Raw genomic sequence first — 26294 nt, forward strand, 5'->3', positions numbered from 1 at the left:
GGGTGCCTGGAACGGGCTGCCAGGGGTGGCGGAAGCAGATACAACAGTGGTGTTTAAGAGGCATTTAGACAGGCACGTGAGTGTGCAGGGAATGGAGGGATGTAGACCATGTGCGGGCAGAAGGGATTAGTTTAATTTAGCATCATGGTCGGCCCAGACATGGTGGACCAAAGGGCCTGTTCCTGTGCTGTACTGTTCTATGATCTATTAACTAGGTCGTTGGCTTTAATTTAACGAATAAAAGCTGAAAATGCTGGAGACACTCCACAGATCAGGTGGAATCTGGTCTTCAACCTGAAATGTCAGCTCTGTTGCTATTGTAGTGTTGGTAGTCGAGGTAACTGCTGACCAGGGTACCAGGCAGAACAGGGTCACAGAGCACAGAAACAGGCTCTTTGGCCCACTGAGTTCCTGCTGACCATCACACACCCATTTTACACTAACCCCATTATATTCTCCCCACATTCCCATCAGCTCTCCCAGATTCTACCTCTCACCTGCTCACTAGAGGCAATTTACAGCAGCTGATTAACCTACCAACCCACAGGTCATAGATTTAGACAACACGAAAGCAAGGCTTTTGGCCCAACTCGTCCGTGCCAACCAAGATGTCTATCCGAGCTAGTCCCATTTCCCTGCATTTGGCCCCGATCCCTCTAAAACGTTTCCCATCCATGTACGTCTTTGGGATGTGGGAGGAAACCGGAGCACCCGGGAGAAACCCACAAGATCACTGGGGAACATGCAAACTCCACACAGACAGTGCCCGAGGTCAGCATCGAACCTGAGTTGCTCTACTAGCTGTGCTGCCATTGCCACCCTTAAAAATGGCACCATGGGATGGGGAGATGTTGAGAGGAATTTAACATGAATTACTTTTAGTGGGGCCATGTGCACGTCCGGTGATACTTTGATGACGGAAGTAGGTATATAAAAACAGTAAGCTTAAACTTGTTGGCCTGGAGGCTGTGTACATATTAGTAACGGCCGGTATTTTTTCACAGGTTGGTACAGAGGATATTGTCTTCGGAACAAATCCAAGAAGGTACAGTGCCTTTTATTTTACTGCTGCTGTTTTGATACTGGCGTACAATGTGTACTTAAAAGTCCTGAGTAATCAGCTCCTTCCTCTGTTATTATTGAGCATTGCTGTTATCTTGTTAATCTCTGTTGCACGTCCTGTTAAGTTCTCCACAGTCTAACTCATTCTGAATAAAGAAAACTCCCTCAGTCCATGGATTCAGAAAAGCTACACTTGCAAATGGGACTAACTGATGAGGGCCAACACAGGTTCAATGGCCTCCTTCTGTGCTATAAGATGCTCTGGACCCACTTTCCTCCTTATTTTGAGGCAATGTTTTGGGATTATCTTCTCTGCAGCACCTAATATCCCATCCACTTCCATTAGCTTCCCTTTGCGATGATGGTGTGTTTCTCGGTACAGTTGACACTCCCAGTAATTCACCCCTTTCCCCTGAAACTCTAGGGGCGAGAGGGTTTTGACAGGAGGAGAGGACTGCGGGGAGAGCGAGCCTCGGAGGTTTGAAATCGCCAGATGGCGGGTGGGAGCGGACTGTGTGACACGGTTGCCAGCACACAACTGGAGGGGACGGGAAAATGTTCAACAACTGCAAGTTGGAGTTGAATTGAGAGGATTAGTTCCTTAGAGGGATGAGGGTGGGGGTGGTGCTAACTCTGTACGGTGTCCATTGTCATCTCTTAAAGAGAAAATGACCCCAATTATCTGTTAATTGGATTGAATAGTCCCCTGTCATTGGACTGAGGCGTATCTCAGAGGCATAGAGTCATACAGCACAGAAACAGGCCCTTCAGCCCACTGTATCCATGCTGACCATCAGGTACCCATCTGTACCAATCCCACTTACCAGCACTTGATCCGTACCCTTCTGTGCCTTGGTTTTCTAGAAATTTTTGTGGACATCCATCCAGCCCTTTGAAGGATACAACAGGGCCTTAGCTGGGAGGAAAGTGTGGAATGAAGCCAGTATTTGGAACAAGTTCCAACAATGATTCAAGTATTCGTCTAGAGACTTCATAAATGTTGTGAGAGTCTCTGCCTCCACCACCCCCTCAGTCAGTGTGTTCCAGATTCCAACCCCCCTCTGGGTGAGAAATTCTACCCTAAAGCTATGTCCTCTAGCACTATACAACTCTGCTACGGGGAATGGTTTCATAGAACATAGAACAGTACAGCACAGGAACAGGCCCTTCAGCCCACAATGTTGTGCCGAACTAATTAAACTAGTACTTAAATGCCTAACTAAACTAATCCCTTCTGCCTGCACAATGCCCACATCCCTCCATTCTCTGCACATTCATGTACCTATCTTAGGGCCTCTTAAATGCCTCTATCGTATCTGCCTCCACCACCACCCCTGGCAGCGCATTCCAGGCACCCACCACCGTGTGTTTAAAAAAAAAGCTTGCCCCGTACATCTCCTTTGAACTTGCCCCCTCTCACCTTAAATCCATGCCCTCTGGTATCTTAAGTAAGCACTCTACACAAAAGATGCATCTCACTGTGTGATTTGAGGTACATGTGACTAATAAAGATATCTTAAGTAATTAGACATTTCAACCCTGGAAAAAAGATACCGGCTATCTACCCCATCTATGCCTCTCATCATCTTATAAACTCCTAAAAGGTCTCCCCTCAGCCTCCGCCGCTCCAGAGGAAACAACCCGAGTTTGTCCAACCTCTCCTCATAGTTCATGCCCTCTGACCCAGGCAGCATCCTGGTGAACCTCTTCTGCACCCTCTCCAAAGCCTCCACATCCTTCCTGTAAATGGGGCGACCAGAACCAAATGCAGTACTCCAGATGTGGCTCTGTACTCCAGAGTTTTGTAAAGCTGCAATGTAACTCCCTGACTCTTGAACTCAACACCTTGACTAATGAAGGTAAGCATGCCGTAGGGCTCCTTTACCGCCCTATCAACCTGCGCGGCCACTCCTCATGGAGCTGTGGACTTGGACCTGAAGATCCCTCTGTACATCGACACTGTTAGGGTCTTTCATACTGTCCTCCTTATCTCTGCCTCTCGTAATCTTGTCCAGCTCTGTTAGGTTCCTTCATCTTCCTGCACACCACCGGCTGGCTCCACATAGCCGCCCTAGACAATAGGAAGAGGTGTGAGTGAGGGTTCGGGCAGGAACAGGAGGGAACCCTCTCGAGGCCTGGCATATGAGCAGTGGGCTTGGCTTTGAGTGCTCCCCATCTCGTCTTCTCTTGGGAATCCACCATAGTTCTGGGTCCTTGCGTTGACAGGAACACTGCAGCTGGTTTCCTTGGTAGGATCAGCAGTCAGTGAGATACACAGGCACAGGAAACGGGAACTGGGGCAGGCAGTACGGCCTCCCAAGGCTGCTCTGCAAATTTTGGATAGTGAGGGAATCTGGGATCAGGACCTGTACGGGAAACAATCGTGGAAATGAGCAGAGCAGGAACGAGAGACCGAGTGACCTCGTGTTTCTGAAGTTCATCATCAGTGAGATCAAGGCTGATCTGACCTTGGCCTCAGCTTCTGCCCCTTACCTACGATGGCTGACCCCTCCCTCAGGCAAGACTCTGATTGGCTTCACCTTAAACATATTCAATGATTCAGCCTCTGCAGCTTTGCGAGAGAGATCCAGGTTCATTGGTATTGGTTTATTATTGTCACTTGTACCGAGGTACAGTGAAAAACTTGTCTTGCTCGTACAGGTCAATTCACTACACAGTGCAGTTACATTGAGTTAGTACAGAGTGCATTGAGGTAGTACAGGTAAAAACAATAACAGTACAGAGTAAAGTGTCACAGCTACAGAGGAAGTGCAGTGCAATAAGGTGCAAGGTCGCAACAAGGTAGAGTCCATCTCAACGTATAAGGGAATTGTTCAATAGTCTTATCACAGTGGGGTAGAAGCTGTCCTTAAGTCTGGTGGTACGTGCCCTCAGGCTCATGTATCTTCTACCTGATGGAAGAGGAGAGAAGAGAGAATGGCCCGGGTGGGTGGGGTCTTTGATTATGCTGCGAGAGGTAAAGACAGAGTCCAAGGAGGGGAGGCTGGTTTCCGTGACGCGCTGGGCTGTGTCCACAACTCTCTGTAGTTTCTTGCAGTCATTACCCTCTGAGAAGAAATTTCCGCCACATCTCCATCTTAAGTGGACAACCCCTAATTCTGAAGCAATGCTCCTAGATTACCCCACAAGAGGCAAACATCCTCTCACCATCTACCCCACCAAACCCCCCCTCAGAATCTGATATGTCTCAGTAAAATCACCCCTTGTCCTTCTCTGGGAGACCAGACCTAACCTGCTCAACATTTGCTCATGAGCTAACCCTCTCCGAACTCCCTCAACACAAGCACGTCCCTTGTTAAGTAATGAGGCTAACAGTGTACACAGTGTGCTAGGTATCCTGCCAACGCCCTGCACAACTTCCCCGTGCTAATGCTCCATCCTCCTTTGCAATAAAGGCCAACGTTCCCTTTCCCTTCCTATGACTGTGTCTCTGTGCTAACGTCCTGTGCATCGTGTGAGAGGACCCCTGACCACTGCGGCCAGTGTTCTCCGCTCTCGCTACGTTTAAGCAATAATCTTCTTTCCCATTCCCCTACTAAAGTGGCAAACCTCACACTAAACTCCATTTCTGTCCACTCACCTAACCTTCACTATCCCTTTGCAGACTTACCTCCACCTACCTCTGTATTGTCAGCAGACTGTCGAGTCATTAAATTCATTATTAATCACCCCATTTCATCCTCTAAGGGCGCACAATTAGCTGAGCTTCCATCTTCTTTGTAGAGAAGCTTAGAGTCATACAGCACGGAAACAGGCCCTTCGGCCCAACTTGTCCATGCCGACTGTGTTGCGCAGCGAGCTGGTCCCATCTGCCCACGTTTGGCCCAGAGCCCTCTAAACCTCTCCTATCCATGGACTTACCTAGATGGCTTTTGAACGTTGCTAATGTGCCCGCCTCAACCACTATTTCTGGCAGCTCGTTCCAAATACGCACCATCCTTTCCTACCCTGCTTCCTGCCTGTTTCCCTGAATCTCACTAACTCACTCTCCTAATCAGATTTCTCCCCCTTTGTGTTATTTTTTGGTCATCCTTTGCAATTACCCAGGGATGCCACATGGACATTTCTGCTGTGACCCTTCCCTGTGGTCAAACAGCGTTACGCGCCCCCCCCCCCCCCTCGCTGAGCCTCTGGGTGAGGATTAGCATCTCGAGTGAGGGGCGGGGTTGCCGATGACGATGGAGAAATAATTAAAGACCCGACACTGACCCCTGAGGCACCTCACTAGTTCCAAGTCGAGTTTATTGTCATGTGCACAAGTGCAGTGAGGCACAGGTACAATGAAAAACTTGCAGCAGCATCACAGGCAACACACAGAACATAAGTTGTACATAAATTGTACAAGACAGTGCAGCGAGAGAGAAAAAAGTGTGCTAAAGCAAAAAAAAAAGACGCATCCACGGCAGTGCACGAGGTGGTCCGTAGTGTCCCGTTGCTGAGGGAGGGTTAGGGCTGTGCAGGTCGGTTCAAGAACCTGATGGTTGAAGGGAAGTAGCTGTTCCTGAACCTGGTGGTGTGGGACTTCAGGCTTCTGTACCTCCTGCCCGATGGGAGCTGTGAGAAGACGGCACGGCCCGGATGGTGGGGATCTGTGATGACAGATGCTGCCTTCTTGAGGCAGCGCCTCCTGTAAAACTTGTCACCCTGCTTGTTACGTGCTCAAAAGGCTCTGATAAATTTATCAAACAATGATGGTGAGTGTATGGAACGAGCTGCCAGAGGAAATGGGTGAGGCAGGTACAACAGTATCATTTAAGAAGCACTTGGATAGGTAGATGGAGGGGCGGGGCTTGGAGGGACATGGGCCGAACACAAGAAATTGGGACTAGCTGGGTGGGCACTGTGGTCAGCATGGACTGGTTGGGCTGAAGGGCCTGTGTCCGTGCTGTATTGCTCTATGACTCTAACTCAATGCCTGGTTCAGGATGCCCCAATTTCGGATGTTGGGCCAATAGGTTCCGGCTTTTCTTGACTTGACCTATTACATTTGTAGATTCCCATTCCGTTTGGACCTCCCAAGAAATCTAGAATATTTCCATCGACTGTAACCCGGTTCATCCACCGTCTCTGCAGCTGCCAAGGGTGCGGGACATCAGGTCCAGTGGCCTTGTTGGCCGTTAGCTTCAGTAGTTTGCTCGTAATGGTGATTGTTTCGAGTTTCTCTCTCTCTCTCTGCTCCCAGAGTGTCTGCTGTTATTGTGATGCTTTAAGTGTCCTCCTCCAGGAAGACAGATAGAAAATATTTGTTCAACATCTCTGCCATTTCATTATTAATCATACCAGCTCATCCTCTAAGTGACCACACTTGCATTAGCTGCCCTCTTCCTTGTAGAGGCACTTAGAATATAGAACATAGAACACTACAGGCTTTTGGCCCACGATGTTGTTCTGACATTTTATCCTGCTCTAAGATCTATCTAACCCTTCCCTCCCATGTAGCCCCCTATTTTTCTATCAGTCATGTGTCTATCTAAGGGTCTCTTGTGTCCCTAATTTATCTGCCCCCACAACCTCTGCAGGCAGTGTGTTCCACGCACCCACCACTGTCTGTGTAAAAAAAAAACTTAGCCCTGACATCCCCCTTATACCTGCCTCCAATCACCTTAAAATTATGTCCCTTCGTGTTAGCCATTGTCCCACTGGGAAAAGGTCTCTGACTGTCCACTCGATCTATGCCTCTTATCATCGTCCCCTCTCATCCTCCTTCTCTCCAAAGAGAAAAGCCTGAGCTCGCTCAACCTATCCTCATAAGACATGCTCTCCAATCCAAGCAGCATCCTGGTAAATCTCCTCTGCACCCTCTCTAAAGCTTCCACATCCTTTCTATAATGAGGCAACCAGAACTGAACACAATACTCCAAGTGTGGTCTGACCAGAGTTCTATAGACCTGCAACATCACCTCGCGGCTGTTGAACTCAATCCCCTGACTAATGAAGGCCAACACCCCACAAGCCTTCTTAACAACCCTATCAACTTGCGTGGCAACCTTGAGGGATCTATGGACGTGGACCCCTGCATGTTTTCCTGCATCTCACTACCTCACCCTCGTAACCTGATTTCTCCCTCTATTATTTCTTGGTCACCCTTTGCAATTACCCAGGGAAGTCGCGTGGACATTTCCGCTGTGACCCTACCCCATGGTCCAGCAGTGAAATGCCCCCCCTATCCGAGTCGACGGGTGAGGATTAGCCTCTCGAGTGAGGGTTGGGGTTGCCGATGGCGATGGAGAGAAGGAAAACAGGGTGGTTGGGGTTCAGTATTTGGGGGCGTATCTGAAATCAACCAACAGTTGCTCTTCCCCCCACCTCACAGGGTGTCTTTCCTGCGTCCTACATCCATCTGAAGGAGGCAACAGTGGAAGGTGGAGGGTGAGTAGCCGTGAGCTCTGTGGGTGGAATTTTTTAATGGAGAGTGCCACCGGCTTCCTGATCCATGAAACACAACAGCACAGAACATAATCCAACAGGCTGTGTCTGAAAGGCACTCACGAAGTGAACACAGAGCTGTCCTGAGTGCATCCGGTCTGATGTTGGGTACAAAATGGTGTGTGCAGTTGCCCTTTGCAATGCCCTCCCATTCCCCATCCATGTGCTCTCGGGGTGCCCGACCACCTCCTTCTGGGAACGGACCTACTGCCGGCTGCTGGGATCTGGAAGCCGTCCACGATACTTATTCCCGCTTCAATATTGCCGAGCGATTGTCAGCGGAGCCCTAACCAGGCGAGAGGCTGGGTGTGAGGCCTGTTAAACTGGAGCAACGCAGGGTAGATCCTGACACTGTACAGCTCTGTCCGTTTTTATTTACACGGTTGGCTTCTTTGGGAAGGAACCTCAGGAGTGGGATAAGTCAGGCTGCTGCCTCACCAGCTCCCCCGCATTTCAGGATCCGGTTCCTTGTCTCTGCACTGTTCTGCAGCAGGTGTACCCTTTCCGTTGGAGAGCTGGGCACTCAGTGCTGGTGTGAGGGTTGAAGCAACCACAAGGTTGTTCGGTGCAGCGTTAGTTCCATCGATTCACACTGCACGGAAACCGGCCCTTCGCTCCAACAGGTCCGTGACCAAATTCAGCACCAATCCGGCACTGATCCCATTTCATTCCCGCACATTCCCACCAATTCCCCCCAAATTCTACCACTCGCCCACACACTGGGGGGTCGATTCACAGCAGCCAATTAACCCACCAACCTGCACATTGTTGGGACGTGGGAGGAAACCGGAGCACCCGGAGGAAACCCACTCAGTCACCAGGAGAACGTGCAAACTCCACACGGAAAGTGTCAGCGGTCAGGATTGAACCGGGGTCACTGGAGCTGTGAGGCAGCGGCTCCACCAGCTGCGCCACAGTCTGGTACTGGCTGTGTCCGGCGGCAGTGCGGGACATTAGTTGCGTCGGGTGGTGAGGGTCCTTAATGATGGATGCCGCCTTCTTGAGGCACCGCCTCTTGAAGATGTCCTTGATGGTGGGGAGGGTTGTGCCAGTGATGGAGCTGGCTGAGTCTACAACCCTCTGCAGCCTCTTGCGATCCTGTGCATTGGAGCCTCCGTAGCAGGCGGTGATGCAACCAGTCAGAATGCTCTCCACCGTACACCTGTAGAAATTTGCAAGAGTCTTTGGTGATATATCAAATCTCCTCAAACTCCTAATGAAGTAGGGCCGCTGGCATTGCCTTCCTTGTGAGCCACCCACATCCCAACGGCACAGCCAATAGCTCTCAGCGAAGGACACCGGGCTTACACTGACTGGAACACTGTTTGCGACAGGAGACCAGGGTGCCTCCTCTTCCCACTCGGTGTTTGGAACAGCCAGCTGCTGTGGGCGGTGTGGGAACAAGGTGGCCCTGTCCCATCCAGTGTCAGGGAACACTGCAGTGCCTGCCTCTAGGTGTAGGCTAGGACTGTTCTCCCCGAAGAACACTTGGGACCCTTTGTCCCCCTTTACCTCTGTTCCCACTTTAACATTCAGTACATTTTCACTTTGCTGCTCCTGCAACAAGCAAATTTTCATAGCGTTTATACCCTGGGTGTGTTGCCCATGACAATAAACTTGAACTTGGTTAGTACTGGAACACAGAGGAATGTCTCTGTGGGGTCTGTGGTCGTCAAGCCAAGTCAAATTTGTTGTCATGTGCACAAGTACAGTGAGGTACAGGTACAATGAAAACCTTGCAGCAGAATCACAGGCACGTAGGTACAGACAGCACACAGAGTATACATTGCTGAGGGAGGATTGGATGATCTTTCCTTGTGGTTAACTCCGAGAGCCTCTCACTGGCTGGGGGAAATAGTTCCACGCCTTCATTATTTACCACTAATTCCCAGACCGCAGAGAGAATCGGTCCATGTGGAGTTCTCTGCTCCATCAATGGTTTCTCAACCTCGCCCTGTAACGTAGACTCCAGAGGGCAGATGTCAGCTTGTTTCCCTAATTTCATTGGGTGTAGCAGCCTGGTGATTAATTTGCTGGTTTGGTATCCAGAGGCCTGCCTTGTTGAGGCACAAGTTCCAATCTCGCCGTGGCAACTGGGGAATTTCAGTCTGACAAATTAAATTAATCAAGGGGAAAATAATGACCAGGAATGAATTGGGTTATCGTAACAACAATTGGGTTCCGGGGAGGAAATCCGCCATGCTTGCCTGGTCTGGTCTTGTTTCTGTGAGACTCCAGAGCACCAATGCAGTTACCTCTTAACCATCTCCTCAACTGAGGACAACAAATACGGGCCTTGATAGAGTTATTCACAAACTGTGAATATGATCCCTCCCCTAAGGTGACTGGCCCTGAACAGGAACACGGCAACCCTGTGAATGTAGAGCGATTGATTCTTTTATTTCTACCAGTCTTAAGACTTTATTCCAACATTAGTTCAATTTAGATACTCATCCAGTAACTCGATATTTCTATAAAACAGGCAGGACGAGACAGTCATACCCAACGAACTACCATTGGTCCAAGAACTCACCATGACCCTGAGAGAGTGGGCAATCATCTGGCACAAACTGTACCTGGTAAGGACTCGTCACCGCTCCTTCCTTCAGTGACAGGAGGTTCCAGTTCATTGGACACCTCATCTCAAGACTCAGCATCAAATCTTCTCTCCCAGGGATTGTTGATGAATTGGGAACGTCCTTGAAATTCAATAGCCTTCTCCTGCTCTGACAACCAATTGTGGATCAGGATCTTGTCACATGTAACATTAACCCAGTGTTTCTCTCTCCATAGAAGCTGCCTGATCTGCTAGGTTTAAAAAAAAACTCAAAGTCGAGTTTATTGTCAGATGCACAAGTCCATGTGTGCACAGGTGCGATGAAAAACTTACTTGTAGCAGCATCACAGGCACACAGCATCATAGAACATAGAACGCTACAGCACAGTACAGGCCCTTTGGCCCACAATGTTGTGCCAACATTTTATCCTGCTCTATCTAACCCTTCCCTCCCACATAGCCCCCCATTTCTCTATCATTCATGTGCCTGTCTAAGAGTCTCTTAAATGTCCCTAACGTATCTGCCCCCACGACCTCTGCTGGCAGTGCGTTCCGCACACCCACCACTCTCTGTGTAAAAGAAACTTACCTCTGACATCCCCCTTATACCTTGCTCCAATCACCTTAAAATTATGCCCCCTCATGTTAGCCATTATCGCCCTGGGTAAAAGTCTCTGACTGTCCACTCAATTAAGCAGCATTCACAAGAAAAACATAAATTAAACACAATTTTTACAAGAAAGAACACAATTAGAACAAACAAAAAATCAAAGTCCATTTTAGTGCAAAGTGATCAAAGTGGTCATAGTTTTGCTAAACTATAGTGTTTAGGGTTGTGCAGGTTGGTTCAGGAACCGAATGGTTGAAGGGAAGTCGCTGTTCCTGAACCTGGTGGTGTGGGACTTCAGGCTTCTGTACCTCCCGCCCGATGGCAGCTGTGAGAAGATGGCACGGCCCGGATGGTGGGGATCTTTGATGATGGATGTTGCCTTCTTGAGGCAGCACCTCCTGTAGATACTCCCGATGGTGGGGAGAGATGTGCCCGTGATGTATTGGGCAGAGTCCGCTACTCTCTGCAGCTTCTTACATTTCCAAAAGCGTTTATAGAGTAATGTTCCGGCATTGACTCTTGTCTCCTTTCTCCAGTAGCTATTGTGTTCTGCTTCTCACAGTTCCAGCGCGTTGTTTAATTTTCTGTCTGTAACCAGCCTTGTTCATCAATAACTGGACGGCACTGAAAACTGTCACGTTACCTGGGCCCTTACCTCGATCTGCACCATCACAGGCATCATTCTCTTCACCTTTCCCCCTCCTCCGCAACTTACTTCCTATTCTCACATTTCTCCTTCTGATGGATGGTCATCGACCTGAACCGTGAACTCTGTTCCTCTCTCCACACTTGCTGCCTGATCCGCTGAGGGTTTCCAGCATCTTCTGTTTTTACGTCTGGACCTTGACCTATTGACAGAGCAGTCCAGACTGCGAATGCCTCTGCCCTCGTGTGCCCAGGGATTTGTGCAGTAACCCCACTGGCGATATTTTTGGCCGGTTTGTATTGGAGTGTAGGCTTGGGTGAAGTGGTTTGACCTGCTGAGGGTGACTCACTCTTTCCAAAGCAAGTTTAATTCTAGAGTTCAGATTGCATTTGAGATGCTTTGCCCATGTAAGGAATTAATCCCTTTGGAGATATGAACAATCAAGAGTTAGACCCATATAACTTAATATCATAATTGGAAGTTACAGAGATGGCCATTGGAGGCAAAACACAGGCAGCAGCTTTTGGCTGTTCCAAAGTACCTGGTCACGAAACATGTTGAAACAAGCCCAAAGCTGTGGGACACAATAGCCCTGGATTTGTGCTACCTGATACCTCAAGTGTTTGGTAAACCTTTTATCGTTGCTTTACAAAACAAAGTCATAAGTCATAATGAAAAGTTTAAAGCAAAAGGAAGTCTTACGTTTGTGTCCCCGCACCAGACACGCTGAGCCAGGTGTGGTCGCTGTGATAGTGTAGGAAATGTGGCCGTCGTCTTGTGCATGGTAAGATCCCACGGACAGCAGTGTAATTATTACCAGGTGATCTGTTTTATCGATGTTGATTAATGGACAGATGTTGGTCGCGGGGGAAGTCCTCCCGGTCTTCCTTCAAGTAGGAGACCACTGGCCACCTCACCGGAGGGAACAGCTCCTCTGGCAATGCAGCACTCTGTCAGTGCTGCACTGGGCTGCCAGCCAAGGTTTTTGTGCTCAGGTCCCTGGAGTGGGACTTGGACCCACAACACTCTGGGTCAGAGAGGCAAGGGCACTGCCAGCCTGGCTCAGGGTTAAACGAAGGAGGCTGAGGGACGATATTATGGAGGTATACAAAATCGTGAGGGGTATAGATAGGTGAACAGCCACAGTCCTTATCGCAGGGTGGGGGAGTCTAAAACTAGAGGGCACAGGTTGAAGGTGAGAGGGGAAAAATTTAAAAAGGACCTGAGGGGGACCTTTTTCACACAGAGAGTGGTGGGTATGTGGAACGAGCTGCCTGAGGAAGTGGTGGAGGTGGGTAAAGTTACAACATTTAAAAGGCTTTAGGCGTGTACATAGACAGGAAACATAAAGAGATGTGGGCAATTTACAGCAGCCAATTAACCCACCAACCCGCACGTCCTTGGGATGTGGGAGGAAACTGGAGCACCTGGGGAAACCCACGTGGTCACAGGGAGAACGTGCAAACTCCACACGGACAACTCCCGAGGTCAGGATCGAACCGGGGTCCCTGGAGCTGTGAGGCAGCAGCTCTACCTACCACCTCGCCTTGGCCAATATTTACACACTCCAGGAATCCGTCATTCACTGTAAATCACTTTGTGACAGCTTAAGATTGTAATAGTTAGTGCAAGTTGTCCTTAGGAGTAAAGTAAGGAAAGAATTGGTAATTGGTTTATTATTGTCACGTGTACCGAGGTCGTGAAAAACCTTGTTTTGCCTGCCATCCATACAGATCATTTCATCACATCAGTACGTTGAGGTAATATAAGGGAAAACAACGCAGAATAAAGTGTTACAGTTACAGAGAAAGTGCAGTGCAGGCAGACAAAAAGGTGCAAGGTCATAACGAGGTAGATTGTGCGGTCAAGAGTCCGTCTTATCGTACAAGAGGTCCGTTCAATAGTTTTATAACAGCGGGACTATTGAGTGGACCTCGTGTACGATAAGATGGACTCTTGACCTCCCAATCTACATTTTTCAAAAGAAGGGTGGGAACTGGCGTGCCTTGGTTGGTGTGGGGGAGGTAACGTGTGCGCCTGTCCAACCTGGTCACTCCTGCCTCCCCTTACAGAACGGCAACAAGGCCATGTTCCAACACGTGCAGCAGATGACGTATTACCTGATCGAATGGCGGTCCCAGATTATTTCTGGAACACTCCCGAAGGACGAGCTCTTGGAACTGAAGGGAAAAGTCATCGCCAAGATCGACTACGGGAATAGGTGAGCAACTACAACCATTGCAACAAGGTACTGGAAAGTTCAACAGAAGGAAGCATCGAGTTATTTTGGGAGACAGGATTGAAGTGTCTACGGGATAATACAGCAACAAACACTACCGTGTTGATTAAAGCTGTGTACAATTCAATTGTTTTTTTTTACACAATAAAACCAGACTGGAATGAGATATAGATTCAACCCCATCTCAAACAAGAACCCATATCCACAGATCAGCTACACAAAAGTAGATGGTGCAACACTGCAGCAGCTTCAGAATTCCCATTTCGATGCTGACCTCCAAGCCACACACCATCCTGACTTGTAAATATATCGCTGTTCCTTCACCATCGCTGGGTGAAAATCCTGGAACTCCCTCCCTAATACCCACACCTCAAGGACTGCAGTGGTTCAAGAAGGCAGCTCCCCACCACCGTCTCAAGGGCAACTAGAGATGGGCAATTAAACGCTGGCTCAGCCTGCGAAGCCCACATCCCCTGAATGAATAAAAAACTGCTCAGTTTTGAATGAAATCAATGACTAAACCTCTAAGGTCATCCAAACATTCACCTTTGAATGAAGAAATTTCTCCTCTTCTTTTGAGACTGTGAACCCTAGTATAGACTCCTCAGGCAGGAGAAACTCCCCACATCTACCCCTCTGAGCCCTAAACATTTCAACAAGGTCACTTCTCAGTCTTCTAACCTGTAAAGAATAGAACCTTGATTGACTCAATCTCTCCTCTAACATGGACCCACCATCCCAGGGACTGTTTGGTGAAGACTTCCTGCATTCCTCAATAGTCCTGTCCCAGTAAAGGAGAACAAACTACACTCAGTACACCAAGTTCAATCTCACCAAGGCCTTATATAATCGCTGTAAGAGGGGTAACTTTTTCAGTTAGAGGGTGGTGGGTATGTGGAACGAGCTTCCAAAGGAAGTGGGAGAGGCACAATTACAGAATTTAAAAGACATTTAGTCAGGATTATGGATAGGAAAGGCTTAGAGGGATATGGGCTAAACGCGGGCAAATGGGACTAGCTGAGGCAGGCAACCTGGCCGTCATGTTGGGCTAAAGGGCCTGTAGCAGTACTGTTTGACTCAAAGTCAAAGTCCAAGCCGAGGTTATTGTCAGATGCACATGTGTGCACAGGTGCAATGAAAATTACTTGCAGCGACATCAGAGGCACATAGCAACAGATACACAACATTCACAAGAAAAATATAAATCAAACATAAATTATACACAATTATATATAAAATTATACCTGTGAGAAGTTGTTCCAACGCACCCTGGATTTAACCTTGTAACCGCGATCCTCTGTTTTGCTCCCTTTCAGAATTCTCGGTCTAGACCTGGTGGTACGCGATGAAAATGGCAACATTCTCGACCCCGATCAAACCAGCACCGTCACTCTCTTCAAGGCTCACGAGTCTATCTCCCGAGGAATTGACGAGAGAATCCAGGAGGAGAAGGTAGATTTACTCTTCCTGCTTCACAATCCGTAACCGTCACGCCCTACCAACCTCTACAGCACAGCAAGTTCCAAGGACCCCAGCCACAGTTCCCGGCAACACACTGGGGTATAACCCCAGCTTCTCTCTGGTCCCCACACAACGTCCCATGCTGCAGGGGCCGAGGTCTCAGATCCAGTCCTCAGAGTATGTGCAGTAGCTACACATTAAAAGTGCTCTTTGGTTTGGTATTGGTTTATTATTGTCATTTGTACCGAGGTACAGTGAAAAACTTGTCTTGCATACCGATCGTACAGGTCAATTCATTACATGTGCAGTTACATTGAGTTAGTACAGAGTGCATTGATGTAGTACAGGTAAAAACAATAACAGTACAGAGTAAAGTGTCACAGCTACAGAGAAAGTGCAGTGCAATAAGGTGCAAGGTCACAACAAGGTAGATCGTGAGGTCAGAGTCCATCTCATCGTATAAGGGAACCGCTCAATCGTCTTATCACAGTGGGGTAGAAGCTGTCCTTAAGTCTGGTGGTACGTGTCCTCAGGCTCCTGTATCTTCTAACTGATGGAAGAGGAGAGAAGAGAGAATGACCCGGGTGGGTGGGGTCTTTGATTATGCTGGCTGCTTCACCACGGCAGCGAGAGGTAAAGACAGAGTCCAAGGAGGGGAGGCTGGTGTCCCTGATGCGCTGGGCTGTGTCCACAACTCTCTGCAGTTTCTTGGGCAGAGCAGTTGCCATACCAAGCTGTGATACATCCAGATAGGATGCTTTCTATGGTTCCTCGATAAAAGTTGGTGAGAGTCAAAGGGGACAAACCGAATTTCTTTAGCCTCCTGAGGAAGTAGAGGCGCTGGTGAGCTTTCTTGGCTGTGGTGTCTACGTGATTTGACCAGGACAGGCTGTTGGTGATGTTCACTCCCAGGAACTTGAAGCTCTCAACCCTCTCGACCTCAGCACCGCTGATGTAAATGAAACAGGTCCTTCAGCTCAGATCCCACACTGACCATCAAACACGTACACTAATCCTGCATTAATCGCGTTTTTAAATTCTCTCCCCATTCCCATCGACTCCTCCCAGATTCTACTGCCCACCTATACACCAGGGGCAATCTACAGCAGCCAACTCGCCCACCAACCTGACCCGCACCTCTCTGGTTTGTGGGAGGAAACTGGAGCACCCCGGGGGGGGGAAAACGCACTCCATTCACAGGGAGGACGTGCAAACTCCACACAGGCAGCTCCCAAGGTCAGGATCAAACCCGGGTCTCCGGTGCAGTGTGGCAGAGACTCCTACCAACTGCGCCACTATGCTGCCTCTTAGTTTGGGAGGGATGTAGTAAAAAAACATTTGCACACCACCTGATGGTCCAAGATCATCAGCTACATGAGCCTCCTGATTCCAACATCTGCAGTGTGTTGTGTACCTGAGACGTGTGTCTCGTATCTCCAGGTACACAACCTTCCTGACTGTGTTGTGTGTTTACACCAACACCCACAGAAACACAGGGGCCCCACACACAAGGAACAGGCAATTCCACCCAAGCTGTCATGACAACAACCTTTCCCTCAATGTCAACAAAACAAAAAAGCTGGTCATGGACTTCAGGAAAGGGGGCGGCGTACAAGCACTGATCACTAATTACAAAAGGAAGCAAGAGCAAGACCAAGGATGTGTGTAGGACACAACCTCCCTGACAGTACACCATGCTCACGCCCACACTCATGGAGACACGGAGGTTCGGCACCAGAGAGATGGGCCAATCCACCCAACTGGCACAGCAGGTAGTGCAGCCGCCTCACAGCTCCAGAGACCCGGGTTCGATCCCAACCTCCGGTGCTGTCTGTGTGGAGTGTGCATGCTCCCCCTGAATTTCCCCCAGGTGCTCCCAAAGATGGGCGGTCCGGTAGGTTAACTCATCGTGTAGGGAAGGGGCAAAGGAATGAAGGAAGGAAGTCAGTGGGTGCGTGAGGGGGGCAGGGGAGTAAGGCGAGGGGGAATGGGACAGATGGGATCATTCTGCAGGGAGCCAGCATGGGTTTAGTGGGCTGAATAGCCTCCTTCTGTGTCATGACTAGTACATGCGTGAGATTTACCTCGGCTGTAACTCAGAAACGTGGCGGCCAATTTGTGCAAAGCAAGATCCCACAAAGAGCAACACCGATACGCCTGGTTTATTTTGTTTCGGTGATGTTGTCCTGAGATGTAAACATCAGCCAGGACAGGGGTAGGCTTCCCCGGGTGCTCCGGATTCATCCCATATCCCAAAGATGTGCGGGTTGGTGGGTTAATTGGCCGCTGTAACTTCTCCCTCTCATATGCAGGGGATTGATAGAATCTGGGAGGAGTTGATGAGTATGGGGAGAATTTAAATAAAAAGGGATTAATACAGGACTAGTGTGAATGGTTGATGGTCAGTGTGGTCTCTGAGCTGAAGGGCCTGTTTCCGTGCTGTACCCTTTGCACATCTTCCAAGGACTCTTCACACCCAGCTGACTGACCGTACAGGGCCTCATTTTGACAATGTCTCCCTCCCCTGTTCGGCACTGGGATGTTAGTCTGGGCTTGGCACTCAGACCTCTAGAGCAAGATGTGAACCCTCAGGAGGATGAGATTCCACTGTTCGGCCACAAGTGGTACAGAGAGCAGCGTAACTCGAGTGGCGATGTACAACACCGCGGATCGGCGTCGGGTGTCGTCGTCGGCCGTGTGATTATCCGATTCGTTTACCCACGTGCATCTCCCTCTCTCTCCCTCTCCCAGTCCAGGATCCACAACATGGAGGTGAGGCGGCAGTCTATATTCAGCACCACACACACCTACAGCCTCTACGTCAACCTGAAGAACTTTGTCTGCAATATCGGTGAGGATGCAGAGCTGCTGATGTCACTGTACGACCCGGTTCAGTCAGAGTTCATCAGGTACATAACTCCCTCGGCACTGAGGCGTGGGGTGGGGAACCTTCAGAATTCTCTGTCCACGAGGGTTGTGGAGACCTCATCACCAGGGACATTCAAGACAGGGACTGATAGAATTCCAGTTCATTGTCATGGGCACACATACCTGGGGTGTAAATGCCATGAAAACTAGCTTTTTGCAGCAACAGTACAGTGCATTACGGACATGACAAATATAAGTTAACAAACTTAAATTGACATAAATTATTCACAACTTACATGACAAAATAAACAGAATGACCTTGGTGCAAGATTGAGAGAGAGAAAAGAAATATAGTTGGAGGCAGTGTTGGGGTTTCTCGGGTGGGTTCAAGAACCTGATGGCAGTGGGGAGAAGCTGTTGTTGAACCTTGAGGTGTGGGTTCTTCAGGCTCCTGTACCTCCTGCCTGATGGCAGCATCGAGAAGAGGGCACGGCCTGGATGGTGGGGGGGGGGGGGGTCCCTGATGATGGATGCCACCTTCCTGGGACACCGCCTTGCGTAGATGTTCCTCGACGGTGGGGAGATCTGTACCCGTGATGGAACTGGCTGAGTCCCTCCTGCGTTCCTGTGCGTGGGAGCTCCCATACATCTGTGATGCAACCAGTCAGAATGCCTCCCTCCGTACATCTGTAGTTGTCACAGTCTTCCATGATGTGCCCAATCTCCTTAAACATTCAAGTAGAGATACTGGCGCACCTTCTTCATGTTGCATTGATGTGCTGGGCCCAGGATAGAGATGTTGACACCCAGGAACTTGAAACTGCTCCCCTTTCCACCTCAGACCCTTCAATGAGGACCGTGCATGTTCGCCTGACTTCCCCTTCCTGAAGTCCACTATAGTTCCTTGGTTGTGCTGATGTTGAGCGCTAGGTTGTTGTTACGGCACCACGTAACCAGCTGACCGATTTCTGGAATATTCAGGGAATTGGGGGATAGGTGGACAGTGGACGAAAGTGGTGCTGATGTTACGGATCAGCCATGATCTTACTGAGTGAAGTAGCAGTCACGAGGGGCCGAATGGCCTGCTTCTGATGGGGAGTGCCGGCTGTTTTGGGACACGTGCTCTCCCAACATCCTCCACCCAATAATTCGGGGAGGATCCAACCACCGCCTCACACGATCCTCACCCTCACCCTGCTCCGCGGTAACCCCGCTCCCAGATCCTGCTGTTACGCCTCATGCACGCGTTAAGCCTCCCGTCAGATCAGCCGCTCCAGACACCTTCAGTCACTGTGGGCAGCTGGTCACCTTTGACCTCCCAAATCTGGTGATGGCTCTGCACTGCTGGAGTGTTTTAATGTTCTGATCGTAGCACATAGTTGCCCAGGGGCCTGAACACTGCCTCCTGGAAGTACAGAGCAGCAACAATGAGGGTAGGGGATCGCCGAGTCAGCAAAGCCTGACCAGGGCTGTGTCTTACAGTGAAAACTACTTGGTTCGGTGGAGCAGAACTGGAATGCCAAAAGAGATTGAGCGCTTGAACAAACTGGAAGCACTTTTCACAGTAAGTGTCCAACCAGCCGACAGTCAAACGGTAGGGCCACTGGGAATGACAGATAAGGGATTGGCCAGGGTCTGAGGGTTGGGGATTGGCCGGGGTCTGAGGGTAGGGGATTGGCCGGGGTCTGAGGGTCGGGGATTGGCCGGCGTCTGAGGGTCGGGGATTGGCCGGCGTCTGAGGGTCGGGGATTGGCCGGGGTCTGAGGGTCGGGAATTGGCCGGGGTCTGAGGGTAGGGGATTGGCCGGGGTCTGAGGGTCGGGGATTGGCCGGCGTCTGAGGGTCGGGGATTGGCCGGGGTCTGAGGGTCGGGGATTGGCCGGGGTCTGAGGGTAGGGGATTGGGAGGGTCGGGGTTTGGCCGGCGTCTGAGGGTCGGGGATTGGCCGGCGTCTGAGGGTCGGGGATTTGCCGGGGTCTGAGGGTGGGGAATTGGCCGGGGTCTGAGGGTGGGGAATTGGCCGGGGTCTGAGGGTTGGGGATTGGCCGGGGTCTGAGGGTAGGGGATTGGCCGGCGTTTGAGGGCTGGGATTGGCCGGCATTTGAGGGCTGGGATTGGCCGGGGTCTGAAGGTAGAGGATTGGCTGGGGTCTGAAGGTAGCGGATTGGCCGGGGTCTGAGGGCTGGGGATTGGCCCGGGTTTGAGGGCTGGGATTGGCCGGGGTCTGAGGGTAGGGGATTGGCCGGGGTCTGAGGGTAGGGGATTGGCCGGGGTCTGAGGGTTGGGGATTGGCCGGGGTCTGAGGGTTGGGGATTGGCCGGGGTCTGAGGGTAGGGGATTGGCCGGCGTCTGAGGGTCGGGGATTGGCCGGCGTCTGAGGGTCGGGGATTGGCCGGGGTCTGAGGGTAGGGGATTTGCCGGGGTCTGAGGGTTGGGGATTGGCCGGGGTCTGAGGGTAGGGGATTGGCCGGGGTCTGAGGGTTGGGGATTGGCTGGCATTTGAGGGCTGGGATTGGCCGGGGTCTGAGGGTAGGGGATTGGCCAGGGTCTGAAGGTAGAGGATTGGCCGGGGTTTGAGGGCTGGGATTGGCCGGGGTCTGAGGGTTGGGGATTGGCCCGGGTTTGAGGGCTGGGATTGGCCGGGGTCTGAGGGTAGGGGATTGGCCGGGGTCTGAGGGTTGGGGATTGGCCGGGGTCTGAGGGTTGGGGATTGGCCGGGGTCTGAGGGGGGGGGAATTGGCCGGGGTCTGAGGGTTGGGATTGGCCGGGATCTGAGGGCTGGGGATTGGCCTGGGTTTGAGGGTTGGGATTGGCCGGGGCCTGAGGGCTGGGACTGGTCTGGATGTGTTTAGACGTGGACCTCAACACAAAAGACACAGAACAAATTTCCAGGAGTGCGCTCCTGACGTGTAAAATCCCAGACCGACCCGGTCTGTTGACAGCAGAAGTCAGTAGGTCACCGGAGGAGTGTGGATCAGGGACATTGCATCAGCCTGGGTAGTGAATGCCATAGTGGATTTGGGAAGTTTATCCAGTCTTATCCTGCTCCTATTTCCTTGGGGGTCAGCGGGGCGGAGTGGAGCCTCCCTCTGGTGAGGGAGGCGAGAGTTCTCCCTACCATTTCCCAACCCCTCCGGTTCTCCTCTGCTTCCTCCGACAGGACCTCAGCAGCAGCGACCTGATCCGGCTGAAGATCAGCCTGGTGTGTCAGATCGTTCGAGTTGGCCACATGGAGCTGAAGGAGGGCAAGAAGCACACCTGTGGTCTCCGCCGGCCCTTCGGGGTGGCAGGTAGGTCTCCCGATGGATGGGGGCGGTGAGAGGGGAGCTCAGGACACTGGGGACCCAGGCCCAAGGGCCGTCTGCCTTTGTTAGACTCTGCGCCTCGCCTTCCTTCCTCTGCCTGTCCCACTCTGTCTTACACGGTGTCCTCAGACTCTCAAACACACAACCTCCGTCTCCAGGACGGACGTGGACAGCAGGAATGTGGGAACGCACCCCTCCGCGTCGCGCACCACCCTGACTTGGAAATGTATCGCCAGACCTTCTGCAGCTTTCTATGATTCTGTCTTAAAATCGTCACGCCGGAGGCCATTCAGCCTTGTGCCAGCTACTAGCAGGACAACCAAGTCTGTCCTATTGACTCCATCTTTTCCCCACATCCCTGTCCATCCAGTTCCCTTTGGGAAGCCTTTAGGGTGGGATATCAGGAAGTGTAGGATTGAGCCAAATGATAGAAGATCTCATTCTACTGAGTACCTTGTTCCAGCCCAGTATTCACTTGAGGCACTAGTAGAACTCCAAAACTCCGGCACTCTCAGAACTTACAGTGATGCTGCCTGGTCTTGATACCTGAGTTATAGGGAGAGGTTGGGCAGGCTGGGACTTTATTCCTTGGAGCATAGGAGACTGAGAGGTGACCATATAGAAGTGAATAAAATCATGAGGGGCGTAGATGGGTGAATGCACTCGTTTTCCCCCAGGGAAGGGGAACTAAAAACTAGAGGGCACAGGTTTAAGGAGAGGGGGGAAAATTTAAAAGGGACCTGAGGGGCAACTTCTTCACACAGAGGGTGGTGCGTTTATGGAACGAGCTGCCAGAGGAAGTGGATGAGGCAGGTACAATAACAACATTTAAAAGAACATTTCGATAAGTACATGGATAGGAGAGGTTTAGAAGGACATGGGCCAAATGTGGGCAAATGGGACTAGCTTGGATGGGAATCTTGGCCAGCATGGATGAGTTGAGCCGAAGGGCCTGTTTCCGTGCTGTCTAAGCCTGACTGAGTGATTCACCTCCACCACCAAATACTTCTCATTTTTGGGTTGAAAATTCGGGAACTCCCTCCCCAGTGGCTCTGTGGGAGACGCCTCGGCAGAAGGATTGCAGTGGCTCAAGAAGGCAGCTCACCCCCACCTTCTCAAGGGCATTTAGGGAGGGGCCAAATCCTAACTCCCACCCCCCACCTCAAAAATGTACAAGTTCTGGACACTGAGCCACCTGAGGGGAGATGCTTAGTTAGCGAGTCATAGAGTCATACAGCACAGCTCACCATGTTGGGCTGAACTAATTAAACTGGTAATTAAACACCTAACTAAACTAATCCCTTCTGCCTACACAATGTCCACATCCCTCCATTCTCTGGACATTCATGCACCTATCTAAGAGCCTCTTAAACGCCTCTATCGTATCTGCCTCCCCTGGCAGCGCATTCCAGGCACCCACCACTCTGTGTAAAACAAAACTTGCCCCACACATCTCCTTTGAACTTTCCCCCTCTCACTTTAAACCTATGCCCTCTAATCTTTGACATGCCAACTAAGCCAGTCCCATTTGCCCGAGTTTAGCCAATAGCACAGCAGGAACGGTAGTGTAGTGGTTAGCATAACGCTATTACAGCGCCAGCAACCCAGGTTCAAATCCTGCCGCTGTCTGTAAGGAGCTTGTACATTCTCCCCGTGTCTGCGTGGGTTTCCTCCGGGTGCTCCAGTTTCCTCCCACATCCCAAAGACGTACGGGTTAGGAAGTTGTGGGCGTGCTACGTTGGCGCTGGAAGCGTGGCGACACTTGCGGGCTGCCCCCAGAACACCCTACGCAAAAGATGCATTTCACTGTGTGTTTCGATGTACATGTGACTAATAGAGATATCTTATCTTATAAACCTTTCCTGTCCATGCATCTGTCCAAGTGCCTTTTGGAGGTGGGTTCTGAGCAGGGTCAGAGAGGCCATTGCAGAAGTCTGGGACTCAGGGCATTGGCACAGCTGCCACTGAGCAGTGGGATTCAATTCGGGCATGGTCAGGAGGCCGGCATTGGAAGGGCGTGGGGACTGTATTGGGCTAGATGCGCGGGCGAGCATGGGAGTAGTCAGATCGAAGACAACAGTAGGGATCAGAAGCCAGAGCACGTGGACCAGGAGCGGAGGGTATGAGGACCAGCAAACACAGGGCTGGTGCAGGAATGGGTGCTGTTGGTACGTTTAGGACCCAGATCACCCGCTCATGTCCACCTCCAGCAGAATGGTTCAGCACCACGGGCTAAGGAACAGATGAGAGTCTCGGTGTGCGGGGTGAAGTGGTGGGGATGGAGGTGGGAGGAGGTCGGCTTGGCTTTGTGGTGGGGAACCTTGTTGGAAAGCATTCCACAGAAGGTTGGAACCTGTGGCCACAGAACAGAAGTTCAGCCTGTTTCCTTCTGTCTTTTCTCTCTCTCTCTTTCTCTCTCTCTCTCTGCTCTCTGACTCCCTCTCCTGCTGTCCGCTCCCGTTCAATGATTTCTGGAAGTTGAACACTGCAGAGTTAGAAATTGCCTGTCAGAACCCGACTTTGTTCTCCTGTATCTGTATAAGAATGACTCTTGCGATGACTCACTTGCAAATGCACACACTGCCTAGTCTCCTGGGTGAGGTACCGACTGCTGTGGACCCGTTCCCAGAATTAGTCAACGCCCCAGGGAGGGGAGAGAAATGAGGAGGAATGATGATGTGTCAAAATCCAAGAAGTAATTCAAACTGGGGATGAAGATTGAGCTAAATGGAAGAAAATAAAACACTTGCATTTTTGAGCACATTCATGTAAGGTGGGGCCTGTTGTAGGATAGGGTCCACTCCCACCGACATGCTCTGGTGGTGTTGGATGAAGGGTAAGTGATGGGCACATCAGTCCCAGCACGCACTGCCCCCCCCCCCCCCCCCAGAGGACTGCGCTGGGGACGAGACGGTCGCCCACCTCTTTGCGGGCTGTGGGTTTGTGAGGAGGGTGTGGCGAAAGATGCAGGGGTCCTTGTCACGGTTCATCCCAGCAGCTGTGTAACAGAGGATTCTCTGATCTACGGGCTGTTCCCGGGGACACACACACAGACGGACGTCAACTGCTGCTGGAAGGTCATCAACTCGGTGAAAGGACGCCCTTTGGTCTGCCCGAAACTTGTTGGTCTCCCAGCACTGCGAGATGTCCATAGGGGAATGCTGCTGACTGGCACATTCCAGGCTGCAGGAGTACGTGCTGAAGGACGCACTGAAGCTGGGTGCAGCCAATGCAAGGGCTCGGTGGGAAAGGACTACAGTTTACAGTTCTTCTGCCACAGGAGAGGGAGGGGCGGGGACAGGTGAGGAAGCCCCTAAATATTGTAAATATGGGATTGGGGTATCACTCCAGGGAGCCACACGAGTGGCATCGGTGCTGTGTTTTTTTAATAAAAAGGTAACACTAATGATTGATCCATGCACGAATGTAAAGATTTGCACTGTTTTATATAGTTTGTTTTTTATGATGAATAAAGTTTATTTTGGTATATAAAAAAAAATCAGGGAACCAGGTGGCTCCTCTCGCTGCCTTCAGTAGCGCCGGATCTTTTACATCCAGCCCACGGGATCAGGCGCCTCAACTGAAAGGCAGCAGCCCCACCCTGAAGGACTGCTCCAGAGGAAGTTGGCCAAGGTCTGCAGTGGGTCTTGAACCCATGACCTGCAGAGCCTGGGCTCTTGCCCTGAATCGGTCCACTTCCCGGCCTAAGGAACAAAAACTTTCAAAATCCGCCCCAGTTCACATGATTCAGATTATCCTGTTCCACACTGACAACTCCCCCCAGCTGCAGTAGTCCCAACTGCCGTGTAAGTCAGCATCACAGCTGGATAACATGATGCGTATGTGCACAGGCCTATGCACCTTGACCCTCTGAGAGCCCCTGGTGGGACCTGGATTGTTCTGGCTCCTTCAGAACTGTGTGCGAGTGATGGAGGGACGTTCAGAGCATCGAGGTGCCACGTGACCTCCCCAGGGGCCCATCACAGTAGAAATTTTACTGCTGGTCTTCACCTAGTGCGATAGCTGTGTTGGTGAAGGACTGGCCAGTGTGGCACTGAGCTACACATAAAACAAGCTGGAGGAACAGCGGGTCAGGCAGCATCCGTGGAGGGAAATGGACGGTTGATGTTTTGGGTCGAGATTCTTCAAATGGACTGGGAGGCAGAGGGGAGATGGCCGGTATAAAGAGGTGGAGGGGAAGGGGTGGAGCAAGAGCCGGCAGGTGATGGGTGGATCCAGGTGAGGAGGGGCGATGGGCAGATGCAGGAGGGCAGGGTGGAGATGGTGACCGAGGCTGGGAGGTGAGGGGGGAGGTGACACAGGGCTGTAGATGGTGGACACTGATGGTAGAGGAAGGTGGGGCATGGAACCAGATGAGGGAGGTGGGGAGGGCAGAGGGGAACAGTGGGGGGAGGGGACCCAGTGGGAGGAGGGTGTGGGTGATGGGCAGATGGCGAGGGTGCAGGGGGGGAAAGAGACAGGGTGATAGAGGCTGGGGTGGGTCAGGAGGAGAGAGAAAAGGGAGGGAGGGGGAGCAGTTACCAGAAGTTGGAGGATTCAATGTTCACGTCGCTGGGCTACACTGACCTCCGGACTCTAATCTTCCCGCTCTCCTCACTTCAAGCTCGGAGGCACGGAGGTAATCGTGGTTCCGGCACTAACGTCAGCTCCCTCAGCACAGCGGAGAAAGGGCCCTGCTATCGCTGGTACATCCAACACCTGCTGCCGCTGACTGACCCGTGATCTCTTTCTTGTCTTTTAAAGTCATGGACATTACGGACATGATCGGTGGAAGGAACGACGATGAAGAGAAGCAGCACTTTATTCCCTTCCAGCAGTGAGTATCACAGCTTGTCATCCATTCAAGAAACAGCTCACTAGCTCATCAGTCATTGGTTCTTATTTCACTGGCTCCTCAGTCATTGGTTCTTATTTCACTGGCTCCTCAGTCATTGGTTCATACCTCACTGCCTCCTCAATCATTGGTTCATACCTCACTGCCTCCTCAATCATTGGTTCCTACCTCACTGCCTCCTCAATCATTGGTTCATATTTCACTGGCTCTTCAATCATTGGTTCACATCCCATTCACTGGTACAC

At 51.0% G+C, this 26294-nt stretch overlaps 1 protein-coding gene across 4 annotated transcripts in view; it reads left to right on the forward strand.

Annotated features, from left to right (window-relative positions):
• dock5 (dedicator of cytokinesis 5) overlaps window positions 1–26294 on the forward strand; it is a 141164-nt gene that overhangs the window by 40839 nt on the left and 74031 nt on the right. For all 4 annotated transcript variants that reach the window (XM_052040774.1, XM_052040775.1, XM_052040777.1 and 1 more), the window contains 9 exons: window positions 1005–1045; window positions 7397–7452; window positions 9992–10088; window positions 13395–13543; window positions 14878–15013; window positions 17774–17931; window positions 19373–19454; window positions 21050–21179; window positions 25959–26031. In XM_052040774.1, coding sequence (XP_051896734.1) covers window positions 1005–1045; window positions 7397–7452; window positions 9992–10088; window positions 13395–13543; window positions 14878–15013; window positions 17774–17931; window positions 19373–19454; window positions 21050–21179; window positions 25959–26031 — 922 coding nt within the window. The remainder of the gene's footprint in view (window positions 1–1004; window positions 1046–7396; window positions 7453–9991; window positions 10089–13394; window positions 13544–14877; window positions 15014–17773; window positions 17932–19372; window positions 19455–21049; window positions 21180–25958; window positions 26032–26294) is intronic.

This window comes from Pristis pectinata, chromosome 29, assembly GCF_009764475.1.
Source record: "Pristis pectinata isolate sPriPec2 chromosome 29, sPriPec2.1.pri, whole genome shotgun sequence".
NCBI lineage: Eukaryota > Metazoa > Chordata > Chondrichthyes > Rhinopristiformes > Pristidae > Pristis > Pristis pectinata.